This window comes from Ambystoma mexicanum, chromosome 4p (assembly GCF_040938575.1).
Source record: "Ambystoma mexicanum isolate Mex_15411 chromosome 4p, UKY_AmexF1_1, whole genome shotgun sequence".
Classification (NCBI taxonomy): Eukaryota; Metazoa; Chordata; class Amphibia; order Caudata; family Ambystomatidae; genus Ambystoma; species Ambystoma mexicanum.
Window position 1 is genome coordinate 469,984,103 of NC_090927.1, and position 21,608 is coordinate 470,005,710.

General features: G+C 49.5%; 1 protein-coding gene across 2 annotated transcripts in view; it reads right to left on the reverse strand.

Annotated features, from left to right (window-relative positions):
* The window catches only part of CPSF3 (cleavage and polyadenylation specific factor 3), a 421,648-nt gene that overhangs the window by 199,625 nt on the left and 200,415 nt on the right, over positions 1 to 21,608 (reverse strand). For both annotated transcript variants that reach the window (XM_069606000.1, XM_069605999.1), the window contains one exon: positions 21,452 to 21,604. In XM_069606000.1, the coding sequence (XP_069462101.1) occupies positions 21,452 to 21,604 (153 nt within the window). The remainder of the gene's footprint in view (positions 1 to 21,451; positions 21,605 to 21,608) is intronic.

Consider the following 21,608-nt stretch of genomic DNA (forward strand, 5'->3'; position numbering starts at 1 on the left):
GCGCTCGGGTCGCTGGGTGTGTTCCCCATAACTGCCCTGCCGGACAATCTTCCGAGGTCGGGGACTTGCGCTTTGGCGTCTTGCGACACCTCTTTGCCCTCGCCGTCCGAAGTATGGCGTCGCTGCCATCACTGAAGGCGCCCTCTGCTTCCATGGCCTCGAGTTACCTAGCGTGGTGGGCCCAACGTTTGGTCGAGCGGTCCTTTAGTGTTTTAGCCTTGTACCAGCTACACGCGCTGCAGTTCGCTACGGGCTGATCCCTCAGCAAGCAGAGGTTACAGGTGGCTTGTTTGTCAACCCAAGGGTACTTGCGGTTGCACTTGGGGCAAAATTTAAATGGGGTAACCTCCATACGCACCCTGTGGCAGCGGGCTAGTGTGTGTAGGAAAAATAAGACTGTAGAGTATGTTTCCACCCCCCACTCTCCCTACCTGCAGGGCCGAGGCCAGAGGCCTTCCAAGGCCCAAAGTGTGTCGTGCAGCTCTCAACGGTTGTTTTTTCTTCGGACCGGCGTCGATCTTCGAACTTCGATGTCTCGACGTGGGAGTGGAAGAACGGGGAAATATAATATTTAGCAAAACATGGCTGAAAGCCAGGGAGCTCCGCGCAATGCTTCCGACAAGTATGACGGAAAAAAACAATCTGAGGGTCCTACACGTGCGAGGGATCATGGGTACGTCACAATAGGGATAGTATTACTGGCACGCCCTGTGTCGACGCCCATTTTCAAAAAACAAACATACTCCGCAGCTTCCACTAGATGTCGGCCTATGCACAGCATGTGATCTAAGCAGATTCCACAAGCCTCAGAAATATAGATATGTAATTGAATGATTTGCTTTGTTTCAGCCATCAGTTGAATATGCACTGACAGCTGTCTTAATCACATTAGAACTTAAGCCTCTCGGGAACATCTTTTGTTATACGGTAGTTGTCCTTTGGGTCATGCAGGCCTAAGCTAAGGTCACCTAACAGGATGGTTTTATTCCCTAAGTTTTGGAGGAGGTGTTTCTGGAAGTTAGGTGTGTAACCTGGAGGCCTATAGGTTATGAGGATATTGGATGGTGCAGTTAGGGGAGAGTGACAGTTTGGCCGCAAGGAGATCAGCATGGTTATCCCATTGTTGGTTGCAGAGTCTGATGGAGAGAGTATCCTTGGAGATGAGGGCTACACCACCACCTTTTGATGACTTTCGGTCCTGTCTAAGGATAGTGTATCCTTGAGAGAGGGCAAGGGATATGGATGGGACAGATGATTCATGGAGCCACGTTTCGGTGATGGCAAGTAAGTCCATTTCGTGGGTAGTAAGGAGGTCATTGATCTCCAGTGCATGAGCTGGGAGGGAGCGGGCATTGATGAGAGCGCATTTAAGATCGATGTAGAGTTTGGTGGGAGGTCGATGTGCAAGTGTGCTGGAGTTTGGGCTGAAGGGAGAAATAGATGGTTGGCAGAGAGAAAGGGAGAGTTTGGGGCTGAGCGCAGTGTGATGGAGTGGAAGGGAGTTGGGGAGCCGGTGGGTAAAATGAGGTGAGTGTGTAGATGGGATGGAGGTCTGAGAGCGGAGTTTGAGGTTTCTGAGGGAGGTGGTTGGTGGAGTGCTGCAGCGGGTATAGTGCGATTTGGTGCGAGCTCTGAGTCTGAGAAGCCCGAGTTGGGGTAATGGCTGTACCTTGTGATTAGTGATGTGAAGGCTAAACTGGGTGTTTTGTTGAAGTGTAGCAGTGGCTTGTCTAGGGTCAGGTGATGGTGAGAGTTGTGTGTGTGCAGGATGTCGCTGATTGGCAGGAGTGCGAGAGTGGTGAGCAGTATAAAGAGGAGGGCGAGGTGCGTTCAGGTAGGGGCGCTGACATGCAAGGTCTAGAAAGATGCATTGGAATGAATATATTGACAGAAGTATATATTTAACAAGTTCAGCAATCAGCAGAAAGCAAATTACGGTAGTTACGAATATGATAGCATGGAGATTCCTGTCAGGTTTCTCATGCGTAAAAATCAGTTATTGATTCAATGCTGGCAACAAAATAGGCTAGTACAGATGCAGTGGGGCTAGTGATGCAGAATCTGGTACCAAATAGGCTGATTCAAACAATCAGTTGAGGAGTGAGGATCAAGTGGGTCATTGGGAGCATGCATTAAGCTAGAGTGGACTGCGTCCTGAGCGAGGCGAGTACTGCAACAGTAAAGAGCATTACAGTGAAGTAGTGAGGTTTAAAGTGCAAAGGAGGACTAATACATTGTAGTTTGGGCAGGTTTTCCGCAAAACAGGGCTATGTGCGATTATTGAATGATTAGGTTACCTTCGCTGGTGAAGGTGATAGTCATTTCGAGTAGGAGAGGTTCCTGGGGGGGTGTATGGCGTTGAAGTCCGGTGGTGCAGAAGCACTATGAGGGCGTTGATTTTGGCAAGTCTTGTGTGTCCTTCCATGGACAGCTTCAGACAGCTGAATAGCCTTGGAGCCCGGCCTTTGATGGGCGGGCCTGCTGGCTCTCTCCTTCCGGTTCTTCCGGAGGCAAAAAAAGGGATAAGGTGGCCAATGGGAGTGCAGCGTCGGCTGAGGCAGCGTGTTGCCTTGGTCTCTAGGCAACGGGGCGAACAGCAAGCGGGGCGGCCATTTTAGAACGCCTCAGGGGAAGCCGCATTGGGCAGAGGCGGCGGAGTCTACCGTGAATAAGTACACATTTTGTGGATGTCTTTTAGTGTGTGCGCAATGTGCATTGATCATGAGGCGGCTCATCTGGTGTGCCTTACCCTTGTTGGGTGATGAGTGGATTTCGTCTGCTTTGGGCGGCGAATGGTGCCTGAATAAGGGGAAGGGGGGGGGATCCTGCCCTCCTTCCTGGTCAACGTTGAGCGGGGACTGATCTCCAGCCGCAGACAGCCGAATAGCCTTAGAGCCGGGCCTTTGATGGGCGGGCCTGCTTATCTCAAGACGGGTCAATGTGAGCAGTAGGTTTGTAACACAGTTTCACAGAGGCAGTTATTCAAATAAACACACACTCAAGGTTTCTTGATTAAACAATTAATTTAACAGTCAGTTATATAAGCATTCTTCAAAAGGGAGCAAAACATGTAACACTTAAAAAAATACTTCAAAACACGCTCTTAGTTTCTCTAATCAGATACCACCCATTGGGTATGGCACACAGACACTTCCTACACCCTCAGGTGACTTAAATAGCTAGGACACTGTGGACATCGATTTATCACTGGTACATTTAGAGCAATATTGAGTTGGGTGCAAAGGTTAGATTGGGGGAATAAAACAAAGGTTAACAAATAATTAATAAACTGGTGTTAGGCAAAGTTTGTATGCAGTACCCTTGGGGACCACTACACACAACTAGGACTACAGGTGCTAGCAAACCAACCTTTGGTGTAAGCCTGTACTACACAATTTTGGTAGCGTTGCCGAGCATCCAGGCTTATCTCAAGATGTGAGCTGTAATGATGTTACACAGAGGTCTACAATTACAAGTATTCAAATACACTCTTACACAAGGTTTCTTGGCAAAATACTTATTAATTTATTTCAGTCAGTTATAAAACATTCACTAGAAGGAGGCAATATATCTCACACACAAATATACTTCAGTACCTTACCCTGTACGTTTCTGAGGCATTTAAACTACTTTGAAGGAGGAGCAAAATGGAAATCAGGGTACTTTGAAGTAGGAGCAAAAAGGCATAGGTTAATAAATAGAAGCTTACAGTTATTCTTAGACAGTGTAAATACTTTGAGTTCACCAGAGGAGTCAATTCTATGCAATAGGTTAGGCCAAAGTCAATGGGCTAAAGTCTTCTATAGGATAAAGCAGTTCTGGTAGTTAAATGGAAAAGTCTTTGAAGAACTTTGGCAAAGTAGTTTGTAAAAGAAATATTCATATGTTGGGTCACAAGCTGACTAGGCCTGCAAGGTGCCAAAGTTTCGAGCACTTTCGCTGTCGGTCGGATTTTCACAGTACCTTACAATGAAGAAAAAGATGCAGCTGAAGACTTCTTTTCCTGGCAGTTCCTGCAGATCTCGCTGTTCCTGAGCCTCAGTCATGGGGACAAGAGGGAGGACGTTGGGGGACTCCTGCACTGGGACTGGTCGAAAAGCTGACAAATGGCAAATCTTCCATTCCAGTAGCTGTAGTCCAGCACACAAACTGGTGTCCCTCTCCCTGGTTATTCGGTTTCCTGGAGCACTCGGAGGAAAATACAACCAGCTCAGAGAATGGTATCCAGGTGGCTTAGTGTTGAGTTGATTGGTCCCACCAACTCAAAGGGAGAAATCGTCATTATGGGGGGCTTCTCTGTCGGGATGAACATGGCGATTCGGACCTGCAGCAGGGCTTCACCTAGGCGAAACAACGGTCCAGGAGTTGCAGCAGCCATCCTCTTCAAGCTCGTCTTCGGTTCCTTCGTTCCGGTGGTTGACTCTGCCTTCCAAGCGAAGAGACTCACCTTTTATTCAGTTCTCTCCCATTCATTCCAGCCTAGCTGTCACTCACCCAGCAGGGTGGCTGTCCATGCTGGACAGTCAGCCAGCCCATCACTCCAGAGTGCATTTGGGTCTCCTAGGAGACTAAGCACAGGGAGTTTCGGGCACCTCCCTCACTTCCTGCCCACCCCAGACACTCAGGTGCTAGAAATGTCTTCAGTCTTGAAGCCCGCCAAAGGCGTAGGAACAAAGGGACAAAACCTGGTTTGGCATGCAGAGAAACTCTAGAAGGACCTTTCCAAAAAAGAAATGGCGAAAAAAGAAGACCGGGAAAGGGAGCTCAGATGCCATTTTGAAAAACATGGCTTCCGCGATTTAATGCTACCGGTGTTCGCGGTCGGGAAAAATCATGGTAGTTCATTGTAAAACCACTGCCAATAGCCATTTAGAGAGTAAAGGGTAGCATTTGACTGCTACGTGAGTTTCTAGACACGGGGGATACTAGGTAACCCCTCCATCACTCTACTGTAAAATAGGGTGTGCTGGGGCTAGGAATTTGAAAAGACTAGTAAAGTAAATTTCACGTTACTTTATCTGGGAAACAGTCGTTTATCCCAGAGAAAGTGTTTAAACCTTGGGACAGCCTAAAAGGCTTCCCTGTGTCACTGCACTGCGGGTGCCGTGTGACACAAATGAAACGAAGAAAACACAAGAGTAAACATTCAAAATATACAAGACAGTGGGAATAAAGGCTCACACTCTCCAGGTAAAAAAATCAAGTCCTCAAAATCCAGCAAGTTGCTGGGGTCTCTAAGGTGAAGGGAATTAGCACATTTATGAGAATTCTCCCTAACAACTGGTAAGTGCTTTTTGAACCCTCCAATGCAAAGTAAATGTAACTCTTTCCCCGGGGAAAGGTAAAGGCACAGAGTCAGAGGTAAGAAGAGTCTCCCGGGGAGCCAGGACACCCAATGTTAGTTGAGGAAAGACTAGCGGAACTGAAGAGCTTCTTTGCAGGCAAGTAAAGACTTGCACAATGTTCTTAGAAAGGTTTGTAGAAATAAAATCACTTCAAGGGCCACAAGCTGTGAGGCTTGTGAGGGGCAAAGCTGCAAGCAAAAGCAAAGGCAGCCAAGACAAGTCTCAACTAAGAAAAAGTAGCAAAATAACCTGTTACGAGTGAGAAGTGAAGAGAAAGGTATTTTCACATTCAGAGTGACAAATAGCGAATAGTGAACATGCTAAAACACAAAGTGACTAATAAATGTGTACTGTTGGTAAATAATTTGAATCAATAGGATGTTATAGAGAGAATGTTTTTCTTTGGGTAATTGCAATACCAAGAATTAATGTACCATCTTCTTAAAAGAAATAGAGGCGAAGATACAAGAGTTGCTATAATATATTTGCCAGACCATAAGTGATAGTAATCATCATTGTAAGAAGGATTGTTCTGTTTGTTTGTTTTTAGATAATCATATGTATGGCTAACATTGCGTGAAGACATACGAAGAAATGGGAACATACACAAAAGAATAAGTGTCCTGAATACAGTACCAAGAGGAAATGCAATTGGAATTAAGTTGTGTGCATTCTCTGACGATTGTTTTGGTCCTAGAAACACATTTTGTTAAGTGTAGGCACATTTCTCTTGCCCCCATTAGACAAGGAGGCGACACTAGAAAGAGCAGTGGTAGAGATACTCATCTTCCCACTCACACGTAGAGGGACTTGCATTGTATGTTTGATTATTAAAAGGGGGCATTTATGAGTAGGTCTGTAGGCATCAGAGTATCTCACCATAGCAGAAGGGCAAGGAAGTTGGTTTGTGGGCTTGTGTTTATTTTGTTTCCCTCTTGAGATAAGCCTGGCTACTCGTCCACACTACCAACCTGTGTAGTACAGGCTTATACCAAAGATTGGGTTACTACTGCCAGGAGGTCAGGGTTTTGTAGTGCACCCTATTTTTACTGCATACAATCTTGCCCAACAGTAACCAAGGGGATTAATCACAGGGAGTTTCGGGCACCTCCCTCACGTCCTGCCCCTGCCAGACATACTGGAGCCAGAGGCGGGCTTCACTCGTGAATCCCGCCAAAGACAAAATGAACAAAAAGACCAAACCTGGTTTGGCACGCAGAGTAAAACTAGGAAGGACCTTTCCAACAAGAAATGGCGAAAAAAAAACGGGGCCATTTTGACAAACGGGCACCCATGGGTGCCTTACTGCATCTGCGAACGCAGCCCGCAGTAAAAGCACACAATGTTGTCAAAAGTAAACCGCTGCCACCAGCCATTAATTGTAGAAAGGGTAACATAAAAAGGTTACATGAGAAACTAGACAAAGGGGATACTAGGTAACCCCTCCAGCACTCTATTGTAAGATGTTGTGTGCTGGGTCTAGAAAGTTACAAATGTGAGTAAAGTCAATTTCACTTTACTGCTCTTGGAAACACTAGTTTTACCAAGAGAAGGCATTTAAACCTTTGGGAAATCTAAGAGACTTCCATGTGTCACTGCACTGAAGGTGCTGTGTGTGTCACAATGTAAAGGTGATGCCTATGGAGTTTGTCAGATTCCAAAGTCAAATGAAACACAGAGTCCAAATCACATGAATATACGAGAGAGTAGGAAAAAGGTCTCGCTCTCTAGGTTAGTCCTAAAGTCCAGCAAAAAGAGCTGGGGGTCTCTAAGGTAGAAGTGAATTAGCACATTTCTGAGAATTCTAACAGTTGGGTTAACTATTGTCAAGAGGACAAGGCTGGTGCAGTCTCCCACAGGGTACTGCATACCATCTTGCCTAACACTGGTGGCAGGTAGTGAGGATCTATTGTAGAGTTGTTACATTAAGTATTTGCTTTGCTTTTGTTCAACTAAAACCTTCACAAGGCTAAGCGCCATCAGAATAGCAATTGTAACATGCCTAATATGGATAACTTCAGTCAGGAAGCTCTGATCATTTTGAGAGTAGATCAACTGAAAGAAATGTGTAAGATCGGGAATCTCCATGTTAAAGGAAAGAAACATGTATTGATTACAAGGGTGTTGAATCACCAAAGTTTGGGTAGTAGGCCTGTCACACCTACTAACCAAGGGAATGTGGAAATTGATAATGAGGATGATAATACAGAGTCTAACTCTGCAGTCTTAGAAGAGAATGAAGAGTACAAGGATAGCAGCACCTCTTTGCCTCAGCAGGCCCTTTTGCCTCAATTTATATCCACTGCAACCCCACAAGGTCCACCACTGAGTCCAGAATAAGTGTCTCTTGAGAAAATGAGACTTGAATTGGAATTTAATAGGTTGCAAGCTTAAGCTGAAGCCAAACATCAGGGCATCAAACTCTGGGAATTGGAAATGCAACATGCTCTTGAAATGAAAAGATGGTCTCTTGAAAAGGTTTCCCTCCCAGAGTCCTCTAGGTCTTCCAGTCCCAAGAGGCCTCACCTGCCTAAAGAAGCAGCGAGTATGTATGATGTGAAACTTGATATTTTGGATTGGTTGGATGGATTTGAATACAATCATGGGATTCGAGGTCTCTCAGGGAATCAGTTGCTTCCTTGGCTTTTGTCTAGGCTTCCCAAGGTTGCAACTGATGCTGTAATGGAGGTGGGTGAACTTGAAAGACAGGATTATGAGAATGTGAAGTTGGCTTTGATAGCCAGATCTGGGAAAACTCATTCCCAGAAACTTAAGAGGGTGGTTGGGTTAAGGGTTACAGATTGAACCCCTTTGGATTAATGAGAAATCTATTTTTGTTGAAATCTATTTTTGATGCCTGCTCTCCTGAGCTGAGACAGCACTTGGCTGACTCAAAAGAGATTGATCCCAGGAAGTTAGCAAATGCTGCCGACTTGTGGGTTGCCAACAGGGCCACTCAAGGATTCTGGGGCCACTCAAAAAGGATGAGGGGAAAGCAGCACAAGAAAGATGGAAAAGAATTCAAATTCCAACCACCCAAAAGAGGGCCACAAACATAAGGGTAAGCCACATGGGAAACCAGGTCAGTGTAGTGAAACCTCTGGTGCTAAACCAGAGGAATGTCAGCAAACATTTGGTAAATGTTATGCTTGTGGGTCAACTGCCCATTTGAAAGGTAATCCCAGATTCAAGGGAAAAACTTCAGGGGTTCACACTGCCTCCTTAGCCTTCATCCCGAGGATGAAGTTTAAATGGCTAGTGGTAACTTTCAAGTATTGGCTGAAGACTCCCACTGGAGTCTCAGCCAGTGTTTTAGTATCCCTGGCTTTGTGGGAACAGCAGAATGTAGATGTGTATAACTATTCCAGATAATACCAAAGAATATTACAAGGAGGGTGTACTAGTGAATGGCCAGGAAACCCCTGCCATTAGAGACACTGGGGCCAGCATTACTGTAGTGGATGAAACCTTTCAGGCCACAGGATGTTGCGAAGACACTTACGGATCCCATTAAGCTTGCTAGAGGCCCACTCCAGATGTTTCCTAGGCTACTAGCTCCCATCCAGTGCAACGATATGACTGAGGATTCCTGTCAGTTTACAAAGTGGGGTGTCTCGGAGAGTCATGTTGGGGAATGACTTTAAGACTCTTGGAGTTGTAACAAGCACCCCCAGGCCTCCCAGTAAAAGTAAGCAGGAGCAAAGGAGATTGGCCAGAGAGGCAACTTTAGGTGACTCAAGAGGAAGTTACAGCAGAACCTATAACTTCCAGTCCATAGGAAGGACACCCTTCAACTTCTACGACAAGGAAAGAGAAAAAGCGGAAACCCAAGGTCTCAGGACTGAAGAAAGGTGTCAACCCTGTTCAAAGGACAAGGACATCACTAAGAGGACAGTCCAAGGTCACACTTAATGACCCCTCCACCAGCAGAGGCTGCGTGTGAGGAACAACCAGAGAATGGGGATATAGCTACTGATGAAACAGAGCTGGAAGAAGCCCTTCCCTATGTTGGAGATCTGGACCCTAACGACCATCCTGAGCTGCAGACTTTTCTTGCAGAAGTTGGACCCTGTAGGGCAGACTTCAGCAGAGGTCAAAGAGAGTGTCCTACTCTTTAAAGGACTTCACCATCAGGCAGCTTCCCAGTTGGATGGGCAAGAGCCAGGGAAGCACAGGGAGGATGGCCGCCTTCAAAGTGAGCCAATTGAGTCTACCCCAGAGTACTACAGAAGACTTGTAGTGCCACAGGAGGCGAGATCTCAGTTTGTACAGTTAGCCCATGATATTCCTTTAGCTGGTCATTTAAGTTTTAAGACCAAGGAAAGGGTTTCTCTGTATTTCCACTGGCCGAAGATGGGGTCTGATGTAGACACATTCTGTAGAAGCTGTCACACTTGTCAGACTTCTGGCAAGGGTGGAGCCAAGAATGTGGCACCCTTGGTGCCCTTCCCAGTGGAGGGAGTTCCTTTTGAGAGGGTAGGGACTGACATTGTTGGTCCCCTAGACCCTCCCACATCTTCAGGCAACTGATTTATATTGGTTGTGGTAGACCAAGCTACCAGGTATCCTGAAGCCATACCTATGAGGACTGTTACTGCTCAGGCAGTGGTTAATTCCTTGGTATATTTACCAGGGTTGGTTTGCCTAAGGTTATCTCAGAGAGGGGACCAATTTTATGTCCCACTACATGCAAGCCATGTGGAAAAACTGTGGAGTGACCTATAAATAATCAGCAGCCTACCATCCCCAAAGCAATGGGCTGGACAGGTTTAATAGAACTATGAAGAGCATGATAGGTGCTTTAGAAGAACCCCTTAGAAGAAAGTGGAACCTTCTTCTGCCGGAAGGAGTTTGTGTCAGCCCCTTTGAGCTGCTCTATGGTCATCAGGTTAGAGGTCCATTGGCCCTAATCAAGGAGGGGTTGGAGAGTGCTCCTTCCCTCAAGCCAGTGAGAGTCATTGACAATGTGATAGGTCTCGGTTAGGCAAAATTCTGAGAAATGGGTTAATTCCCTTCCACCTTAGAGACCCCCAGCTCCTTTGCTGGACTTTAGGATTTTTCATCTCATGTAATTTTAATGTGATTTAAATTCTGTGTTCTTTTTAACTTTGGAGTCTGACAAACTCTTTATGCATCATCTTTACATTGTGTCACACTGCTCGTGAATCCTGCCAAAGGCAAAGCGAACAATGGGACCAAACCTGGTTTGGCACACAGAGTAAATCTCAAGAAGGATCTTTCCACAAAGAAATGGTGAAAAAAACGAGTCCGGGCCATTTGGACAAAAATGGTACCCTTGGGTGCTTTACTGCAGCTGCAAACTCAGCGGCGGTAAATGCATACCACGGTAGTTAAAACAAAACCACTGCCACCAACCTTTCAGTGAGGAAAGGGTAACACAAAATTGTTACATGAGAAGCTAGACAAAGGGGATACTAGGTAACTCCTCCAGCACCCTATTGTAAGATAGTGTGTGCTGGGTCTAGAAAGTTACAAATGTAAGTAAAGTCAATTTCATTTTACTGCTCTGGGAAACAGTAGTTTATCCCAGAGAAGGTATTTAAACCTTGCGGAAATCTGAAAGGCTTCCCTGTGTCACTGCACTGAAGGTGCTGTTTGACACATTGTAAAAGATGATGACTATGGAGTTTGTCAGACTCCACAACCAAAATAAACACAAAGCTCAGAAATCACATTAAAATACAAGAGTGGGAAAAAGGGTCTTGCTCTCTCCAGGTTAAAAAAATCAAGTCCTCAAAATCCAGCAAAGTTGCTGAGGGTCGCTAAGGTGGAGGGAATTGGCACATTTCTGAGAATTCTCCGTAACATCCCCAGAAAAGGGTTAAACTTATTTGCCATTGGAAGGTTTCCTTAAAAGTACATAGCTGTTGGTGAATTATTTGTTAACATTTGTTTTATTCCTCCATTCTATCTTTTTCACCAAACTCAGTATTGCTCTAAATGTACAAATGATACATGAATGTCCACAGTGTACTAGTTATTTAATAGGTATCAAATGATTTAGTGTAACAGAGTGTGAATTTATTGAAGTTTATTTTGTGGCATATGATTGCTCCCTTTTAAAGAAGGCTTATTCTAACAGACTGATAAATGAATAATTGATTATTCAAGAAACCTTGTGTATAAGTGTTTATTTGAATACTAGTCAACGTGAATCTCTGTAACTTCCCTACAGCTCACCCCTCTTAAGATAAGCCTGGCTGCTCAACACGCTACCAACCTACGTAGTACAGACTTTTACCAAAGGTTGGGTTCCTATTGCCAGGTCAGGGTTGTTGTAGTGCACCCAAAGGGTACCGCATACAATCTTGCCTAACACCTGGCTACTCAGTCACACCACCAGTTTGTGGAGTACAGGACTATATTAAAAGGTGGGTTACTTATTACCAAGAGAGAAGTCTTGTGTAGTCCCACATCAGTTGAACTGCACTCATTCTTACCCAACACACTTGCTTGGGAAAGCTGCTGCATCCACAGGCTAGTGAGCTTGATTGTGTGTGGCCCAGTATGCGGGTTGCCACTGTCTAGTCAACTAGGACAACTACTGGCTGTTTGAATGGCACAGATCCTCAACATTGGTGGGCTTGGACTAGCTTTCAGCTAAAGGTTTGGATAAGCGAAATCTCACAGCCACTCTTTTTTTTAACAACTTTATTTATTACGGTTACAGCTTTATCTAAGCATTACATGAGTTATTGTGATTCCCTTTACAGCTAGTATGCATGTAGCAGGCCCATTCCCACCTCCCATGGTCCTTCATCTGCCACCTCTTTATTCTATAATGCTCTGGTTGGTTGGCGACCTGTCACAGCTTTGGGGGCCCAGAAAGTTTGCTGTCAGGCAGGATTGAAATGTTAACGCTGGGAATCGGGAGTGATAGTCCAATACCGGGGCCCAGCAGTCGGTGGAGAGCCCCCTCCTTTGCCGCTGTAACTTTCTCCGCCACCAGAATCTCCCAGACTTTTATCCACCAGAGAGCAAGAAGAGGACCTTCCGGAGTCTTCCACTTTCGCACCAATGTAATCTTAGCTGCTAACAGTAGGTGTGTCAGCAGTTTGGCGGATTGGCCCGTTTTAGGATAGCAGTCCGGGCTCGCCACCCCGAGAAGGATTACCTCCGGGTCCATAGGGAGTTTGCGTTGGGCGATGTCTTCCGCGATCTGCAGGACCTCCCTCCAGAAGATCTGTACTGTCGGGCATCCCCACCACATGTGGAAAAAGGATCCCCGTTTGCCGCAACGTCTCCAGCAACTCGGGTCAATGTCTGCATTGCAGTGGTGCAGGTGGACTGGGGAGTAGTACCAGCGGTGGAGAAGCTTCAGGGCGCATTCCTCATTTGTGACGCATCTGGATGTCGAGTTGATCCTGGACCATATCTCCACCCATGTCTGGTCCTCTATAGGGTGACCCAAGTCCGCTTCCCATCCGGACATGTATGGTGGTCTGACCATCAGCATTTTTTATTTATGTATTTATAACGCGCCGAAGCTCGCAAGCATCAGGGCGCGACAAGAACACGAAAAAAGACAGAGGTCACAGGACTACATAAAAAGAAAAGGAGGACTCAAGGGAGTCCAGGCTGAATAATTAACGAATTACCAGAAAAGTAACGTTTTCAGCTGCTTCCTAAATAGGGAGGGACTGCTTTCCAGTCTGAGGTTATCTGGAAGCTCGTTCCAGAGTGCAATGGCTTTGGTGGGAAAAGCTCTCCCAAGTCCAGTAGCTTTGACTCTGGTATGGCTAACTTTAAGTAGCCCTTTTTTAGCTGATCTTAGGCAACGGCTTGGTTCATACCAGTGAAATTCCCTTTTAAGGTATGATGGGGCCGTACCGAATAGACAGCGGTGGACAAGTGTCAGCGATTTGAATTTAATACGCTCCTCTATGGCGAGCCAGTGGAGGCCTGTTCAGTCGTGGGTGATGTGCTCGCACTTGGATTTCCCGGTGATAGTTCTAACAGCGTTGTTCTGGATTATCTGGCATTGTTTGATGCAGGAGTTACTTGAACCAAGCATCAACGCATTCCCATAATCCAGTCAGGACAGAATCGTGGCTATAGCAATGGTGGCGCTATTTTTGGCGTTGAGATATGGCCTAATGCGGCGTAATAATCTCTGGTAGTATTGGCAGTTCTTTTTAAAGGTATGAGACCTGTGCATCTGCTCCTAGTGAGGATTGCAGGTATATGCCAAGTGTTTTCACTTTACTTGAGACCACAATGTTGGAGTCCTTGATAATGAATGACGAATAGACTGGGCCTAGATTGGATAAGGCTTTTGTAGATCCAAATGTCATAAGTTCTGTTTTTGAACCATTCAGACACATCCAGTGGGCCTTCGTCCAGCTTTCTATGGTATTATAGATAGCTGACAGCCTGTTGTTGTCTGTAGTGTGGTCTCCGCTGAGTTCTATAATCAGTTGTGTATCATCTGCGAAGTTGGTAAAGTAAATTCACAACTGTGAGAGAAGGGCGCAGAGTCAGCGAATATATAGATTAAATAGAAGAGGGGAGAAGCTGGCGCCTTGTGGGACGCTGCAGTCCACAGGGTTCGTACTAGAGGAATATCCACCCCAGGTGATTTTAGATTTTCTGTCCTCCAGAAAGGTGGATATCCACTCGATGGCTTCCTCGGCACAGTTTCCTGCTTTTCCCAGGGCCTCATGGAGCTTTCCATGATCTAATAAATCGAATGCGGCTGAGAGGTCCAATAGGATGAGCAGGCCGGCCTTTCCTTTATCAAGGATTTCCAGCATTTTAGACTGAAGGTCGAGTAATGCTGATTCCGTGCTGTGTGCACTTCTAAATCCTGATTGCTGGGGGTGTAGCAAGTCGTGCTCGTCTACGTATTCTTGGAGTTGGTGCGTGGCTATTTTATCAAGAATCTTCAACAAGAAGTTGCAATTCGTTATAGGTCGAAGATTGGCCGGGTTTTGCTGGTCAAGGCCAGGCTTTTTAACCAATGGTGTGACTATTACTGTTTTTAGACTGGTGGGAACAGTCCGGTCTCTAAAAGACGAGCATGTCCACCTGGAGCAGGCAGTACAGTTTGGTGATCTGACCTCGACCTGTGCTTTCCTCTGTCGCCTGTTCAAGAGGGTGGAGGTCCCGGGTAGCCCCTCGATGGACGGTGGGCTGCGATATCCAGTGGCGGAGTTAGATGTATGCAAACCTCTCTCCTGTCTGCTGAAAGCAGGCTTTGCATTCCTCAAAGCTGAGTGGGTTGTTAGCCTCGTAGAGTTGGGAGAGGGTTCGTAGGCCTCCTTTGGTCCATCGGCTCAATCGAGCTGCCTCCATTCCTGGCCTGAAGTCAGGGTTCCAGAGGACCGGGGAGAGTGGGCTTAGGTCCCTGGGCACCTTCCTCCTCCGTCGGACCCATGCCCATGTTTCAAGGGTCGCTTTGTTGGATGATAGATCTGGTCCATGGCTCCGGGGGGGGGCCCTGGGATGTGTAGCAGGGAGTGTAGTTGTGGCTGGCATCTGGATTGTTCAATGCAGGACCATTTTGGGGGGCTTCCGGATTTGCCAGGCTGCAGCGCTCGACAGTTGGGCCGCCAGGAAATAGTTCATCAGGTTGGGGAGCCCGAGGCCACCCCATTTTGCGGCTCCAATCATGACCCTCATGGGTATCCTGGTTCTGCTTCCCCTCCACACGAATTTCGCTAGCTTCCTCTGTAGATGTTCCAAGGCAAGTTTTGGAGGTGAGGGGACCGGGAGAGCGGAGCACAGGTACAGCAGTCTAGGGAGGTTCATTTTGCACGCTGTGACCCGGCCCAATAGGAAGATCTCTTGGCTGTCCCATCGTTGAAGGTCCTCCTCCAGTTCCTTGAGAAGCGGGGGGACGTTAGCTGTGTAGAGCTGTTTCGGGTCGGCTGTGAGGCGTATTCCCAGGTAGGCCGTTGAGTAGGAGCTCCATGCTAGGGGGCAGAGCACCTGGAGGTCGGCTACGAGGGGAGCCTCCAGGTTGATGCACAGTGCCTCTGATTTGGAGTAGTTCACCTGGAATCCCGCCACTCCCCCGAAGGCCTCCAGCTCAGCCAAGGTAGCGTGTAAGGAGGATTGGCAGTTGGTGATGGAGATCATCACGTCGTCGGCGTATAGGGAGATCTTGAATTGTTCGCCGTTTATTTCTAGCCCAGAGATGTTCTCGTTGGCTTGTGTCCTTTGGGCGAATGGTTCCATGACCATAGCAAAGATCAGCGGGGAGAGTGGACAGCCTTGTCTTTTCCCACAAGAAAGCCGGTTCGGGGGTGAGGTCTTCTGGTTCAGACAGAGTGATGTTCTCGGGGCTTTGTAATTTGCTAGCACCATTTTCTGGAATATCGGGCCAAACCGGAATGCCTCCATGGTGAGGCGCATGAAGTTCCAGTCTGCCCTGTCGAATGCTTTGGTGGCAATCAGGGTCAAGACCGCCAGACCCCGATGTTCTTGGGTCGCGACTTCGATGAGATTGAGCGCTCGACGGATGCAGTCCAAGGTGCTTCTCCCTCTGATGAACCCCGCCTGGTCCTGGTCTATGATGGTTGGGAGGATTTGGCCAGCCTGTTACCTTTGAGTATGCATTGGCGTCCACATTGAGCAGGGATATCGGTCTATATGACGCGCACACCTTTGGATCCTTGCCGGGTTTCAATAGCATAATTGTGGTAGATTCTTGCATAGAGGGCACAATAGTGCCCGAGTCCCGGAAGGAGTTAAATAGCTCTGTCATTGGGTGCAGCAACATGGGGCGAAAGAGTTTGTAAAATGTTGGCGGAAAGCCGTCTGGGCCTCGGGCCCTGTGTTTCAGGTTTTTGAGTACCTCTTCGGGTGTGATCGGGGCTTACAGGGAAGCTCTGTCTGCTTCTGAGATGTGGGGGAGCCGGGCGTCTGCTATACATCGTTCCTGGAGGGACTGTGGGCGGGGGGCTGAGGTCAGATGTCGGTTAGATGAAGTGTCGCCACCCGCAGTTTCACTCCTTCTCTGTACAGGGTTTTACCATTCGGGTCCCTTAATGCGGTGATGTGATTCCGTCGGCGGGTCTTGGCTAGTTTATTCACCAGATATTTATTGGCTTCATTGACATTCGCGTAGTAACTGTTTGGTCCGGAGCAGGGTTTGGGCTGTGTCCTCGGCGTAATGGGCTTCCAGCTTTGTATGAGCTAGTCTGACCATCTCGGCCGCTTTAGGTGACCACTTTCGTTTTAGGGCTGTGTCAGCCTCCCTCATGTCCTTCTGTAGTTGGTTTCTGTTCATGGTAAGCCTCCTCGTAAATGCGGCAGCCTGAGCCACGAGTTCCCCTCTGATTACGGCCTTCCTGGCTTCCCATATTGTCGGTGTAGAGGTGAGGTCGGGGGGGTTTTCCTTGAAGTAATTGCCAATCGCCTTGTTTATAGTATCACGTACCGTCATATCGTGCAGCATTGGTTCGTATAGGGACCATCTACTCCGTTCCGGGGGGTCCGGGTCAAAGATACTTGCAATGAGGAGAATTGGGCCGTGATCCGACAAAACCCTTGCAACGATCTCCATGTCGTCTGTGAACTGCAGGAGCTGGGGCCTGGCCAAGATGAGGTCGATTCGGGATGATGAGCGGTGGATGTGAGAAAAATAAAAAAAAAAAAAAAGTAGTCCACAGTGTCTGGGTGGAGGACCCTCCAGGTGTCCACCACGTCCAGTACTTTAAACAGGCGTCAGAGGCCCAAAGCCACCCTGAAGTCCCTAGATGGGGGCCCCGACCTGTCCAGTAGGGGGTTGGGTACCCCATTGAAGTCCCCGCCCAGTACCACCTGGCCTTCGAGAAAGGGGAGGAGAGAGGACGCCAAGGTAGCTTAGAAGGCCGCCTGGCCGTCGTTGGGTGCATAGACCGCAATCAGCGTGTGGAGCTGCCCGTAGAGCTCCACTTGTGCCATCTGGGCTGCGCAGAGTCTCCTTCTCTTTAAAGGGGATACCTTTTGCTAACAATCGCTTTGCCGCCTTTCTTGCTGGGGCCAGAGGCCAGGTTTTGCGTTGGGTATGCTCGGGAATGCAGTCTGGTGAAGGCCTCTGCTAAGAGGCGAGTCTCCTGGAGGAACCCCACCGAGGCCTGAAGGTCCTGCAGGTGTCGGAGAATGGATTTCCGTTTTGTGGGAGAGTTCAGGCCCCCGACGTTTAGTGAGATGTAGCAGAGTTTGGTGTGCTCCGGTGGGGAGGTCAGCGGGTGGCCATTATCGTTCAAATGGATGGTGGGCAATCCTATGCTCAGGGGGGACCCATTGAGGGGCTGGTGTCTGCACGTGTCAGCTGCAACCGAGTTTTAACTTCGTATAACTCAGGGCAAACCAGGCCCAGGTAATGAAGGGGCATGGGGCGGGGGGGGTCCCGCCCAACTAACAGAACAGAAGAAGCAAAGGTTAACCAAACTGACACAGATGGGCCATGGGCCGGAGTGTCTGTCCATCCACTCGGCTGGGGCATTGCGTTGGACGCCCGGGTGCCAAGAGTGCAGGTCCCGGCATGAAGTGCTGAAGGTCGGTTACTGATCGTGTGTGGCGGGGGTTTTGCCCCCTTTTGGGACTTCATCCAGCGGCTATGTTGGGGTTTCGGTGTTGAGCTGCGTGGTTTGTTTGTTGGGGAGGTGGATGTGTCCTCGGGTGTAGAGGGCTTGCATCCCATAATGCCGCCTGACTCCTCCAGGGCATGGATTACCCTCGTTTGGCCCTCAAGCGTGAACTGAAGCAAAGCCGGGTAGAGCCAACGGTATTTGATTTTCCGCTCCTGAAAAAAGATCGTTAGAGGGCAAAGGGCTCTCCGCCGCTGGACCGTGGGGGTGGCCAGGTCCTGGAACAGCTGTATGGCGGCTCCCTGGTATGTCAGATCGCCTTGTTAGCAGCTTGCTGCCATGATCTCCTATTTCGTTGAGAAAAAATGCACTCTGGTGATCACTTCAGGGCTAGCTGCCGATGAGGTGTTCCTGCGGCCTCGCAGTCTGTGAGTGCGATCGAGTAGGAGTAGGGACTTTTCGCAGTCTGGGAGAGGCTGGAAGAGGTCTCCGATGTAGGCTGGCAGGGCCTGGTCCGTGATCGAGGCGGGAACCCCTTTGATGCGAATGTTATTTCTGCAGGTCCCGTTTTCCAGGTCCTCCTGCTTGCGATGCATAGATTCGGCACTGTCCTCCAGCGTCTGCATTTTCTGTTGCAGCTCCGCGATCTGTGCTGAATGTTCCAGGACCTGGTCCTCCGTGTCACCAACCCTATGCTCCACCACACGGTTTTCCAGGCCCTCCATCTTGGTTGTGACCTCGGCCATGCAGTTGCGGAACTCCGTTTTAATGTCGACTAGGAGGCCCTGGATATCGTCTTTCGTAGCCCACTGTCCTTGGGGGACTTGCAGGCGAGGAAGGCTGGGCCAGGGGGGACGGGTGTCCGGCTGCTTAGGTTTCTCTTTTAGGTGGAGGAAATTGGCTATGTCCTCTGACTTTGGACCCTTCTGCCTAGACATCTTGGTGTCCGGATCGCCGATTACCCAGGTGCATGCAATCTGCAGGCTAGTATTAGGGGGGTGGGAGATTCCAAGTGTGGTCCCTTAACCCGTCTCCGCTGGGTGCTTGTATCTCTGATGGGGAGCCTGGGGAAAGGGGGGGGGGGGACCCACCCCGAGAGTTTCGACAGTCAGGTCTTCATAGGTGGGGCGCACCACGTCCTCCGGGGCCTCCAGAGCCAACTGCGGTGTGTGCCCGGTCGCTCTGTCAGGTTGCCAAGTGAGCGGTGGGATCTGGCTCCCCTTCACTTTTTAGGGTCTGCTTGGTCCAGGCTGGGGCGTCTGGATAGAGCTAGGATCTCGCCCCTGTCGATATCTGCTGGCGTTCAATAAGGAACCGGGGGCCCAATGCCGGGCAATCAGAGTTATTGGTGCCAAGAGTGTGGTTCCGGGGAGAGTCCTCGGTTCCGCTGACCCACCAGGAGTCTCCTCAGGCCGGCGTTTGCTGAGTTTTCAGCTGATTTGTCAGTTTCGTTTCGCCTGTGGATCTTGCTGTTTTGGTGTGATGGGGCTGTCCTGGCAGATCCTCCTGTATAGTCGCTGTTAACAAGGGACCACCAGTGTCAGGCGTGTGGATGGGGACCCCACTGCCAGGCAGCCATGTGCGGCGAGGATGGGCGGACGCTCGCTGTGTCTGTGCCCTTCAGTGTTGTGCATAGGAAGAGGGGGAGGCCCTTAAGGCAGTCTGCTGGGCCGTTGGGGATCAAGTTGAAGAGGTCCCGGGGGGGGGGGCCGTTGTCCTGAGCGGGTGGGGGCCAGGGAGGAGGAAGTGTCTCGGGTTGGCTTGTTGCAGGGCTGGGGGTGTGGTACAGGTTCACTCTGTTGGTGGGCTGGCTCCGGCCGATGATGGGCCCGCCTGCAGGAAGGGAGCCGGGGCTGGGCCAACCCGAGTCTGGCCTGGGCGTTGATGGTTCTGGCCCAGGGGGAGAGCAGGCCAGGAAGTACTCCACAGCTCCCTGATGTCTAGGGGCTCAGGTGCGTGCTGTGTGATGGTGTGTGGTGCCACTTGGGAGGGAGTGCCGGGGACGTCCCGCCGCCGGGTGATGGTTGCGGGTGGAGGGGGCTGCTGTGGGTCGCCTCGCAGCCCACCGCCCCCTGGAGGGGGGAGCGTCCACCGTCCTGGGGGCTGGCATCAGGCAGGCCCCGATCCTCTCCTTGGTGTTGGGTGCTGGGGTGGGGCAGGTGCAGGTGCTGCGGCCTCTCTATGCTCACCGCCCCGGGAGACCGTGTCGGGCTGGCCCGAGGGCCTCAGTTCAGGTCCGCGGGGGCCGCCATCTTGAAGGGGAGATCCCGCCACGGTCTGACTGGGGGGTGGGGGGAGCAGGACCCAGCAGCAGCAGGTACTTCTCTCCCCCTGTTGCCTGGAGGGGCCCGGCCGCTGTGGGTGTGCAATGCTCCCTCCTCCTTGCCGGGGCCTCCGCAGGTATGGTAGTGTCCTCCCAGTCGAGTCTATGCGATGCAGGCACGTTTGCTGGATGGGCCTGGCAGCTATGGGTGATCACAAGGACGTGGGCTCCTCTCTCCCCTCCTGCGCTCCAGCGGGTCGAGGGGAGGGTGCACGGCGAGAACGTGGCCCCTCAAGGTGCAGTGAGGGAGCTCTTTACTGCGTAAGTCTCTGCCGATCCTCCGGCGCTCCCTCAAGCGATCCTCCGGCGCTCCCTCACGCACTGGCGCTTCGGGCAGTGGGGTCCTGCTCAGGCCAGGTTACGGAGATGTCACTGGAATTCCTGCAGCGCACCGATGGCCGACGCGTGTCCCAAGCTCCACTGTTGCAGGGATATGGGTGAGGGCTCCACAGTTACAGATTGCCCAACCGTCAGGCGGGAGCTGCAGCATTGGAGCGGCCAGCTCCTCCTCCCCCAGCCCGGCAATGTCAGGGAGCCGCCATCTTGGGATCAGGACATCTACCCCGGCGCCATTTCAGTCTGCAAAAATCGAGGCTTCTGTGCTCAGATTTCCTCCGAAGATGGAGCGGTCAACCCGCTGATTTGTCACCATGCCGGATTCAAAGCGTTAGGTGGGCATATATCCGCGAGAACCTGGGCGTCCCACAGAGCTCCTAATGAGGCGTCCACATTGCCGGCGCCCCAAGCCACGCCCCATCTCACAGCCATTCTTAAGATCTACAAGAATCCTTCGAAGAGCAGCCCGTTGAGGACCCGTGGCTGGCTTCTGCAATAGATCAGCATCCACTCCAGAGATTGGCCCAGAGAAGCCCTGCTCCTCTGCCTGATCTCGGAAGACCCTAGTAGGTGCCTCAGCCCTTCACTTACCTCCAAAATGTCATGAGTTCAATAGAAGCCTATGTGGGGAAAGAGCAAAAAGAACATCTTCCCTAAAAAGAGACCAACAAGTATCCATTGTGGCATTTTAACACAAACTAGGTTCATTGTTGAAGAGTGTAACTGTTAGGAAATAACTTGATTCATGAATGCCAACATAAAAATGGTAGATCTTAAGTCAAGTACATTCTTGGAAATAACCTACTAATCTAGATAAAATACATTTCAAAGAGTAATGCCACAAAGTCAGTTTATCTTTCACACAAAATTTAGAAGGATTAACAAAGCAATCAATGGGGCTCATGTACCTTTGCAAGTTTTTCACCTCTGAAGTATAAGGTCACGGCTTCAGTATTCCGGGGATTGTGAACCTCAATGTGAACCTCCTCATTATCCTCATATTCTCGGATCAGTGCTGCTTTCAATCGAGCCATTTCATTCTGTTCACCATGGACCAATATCTAT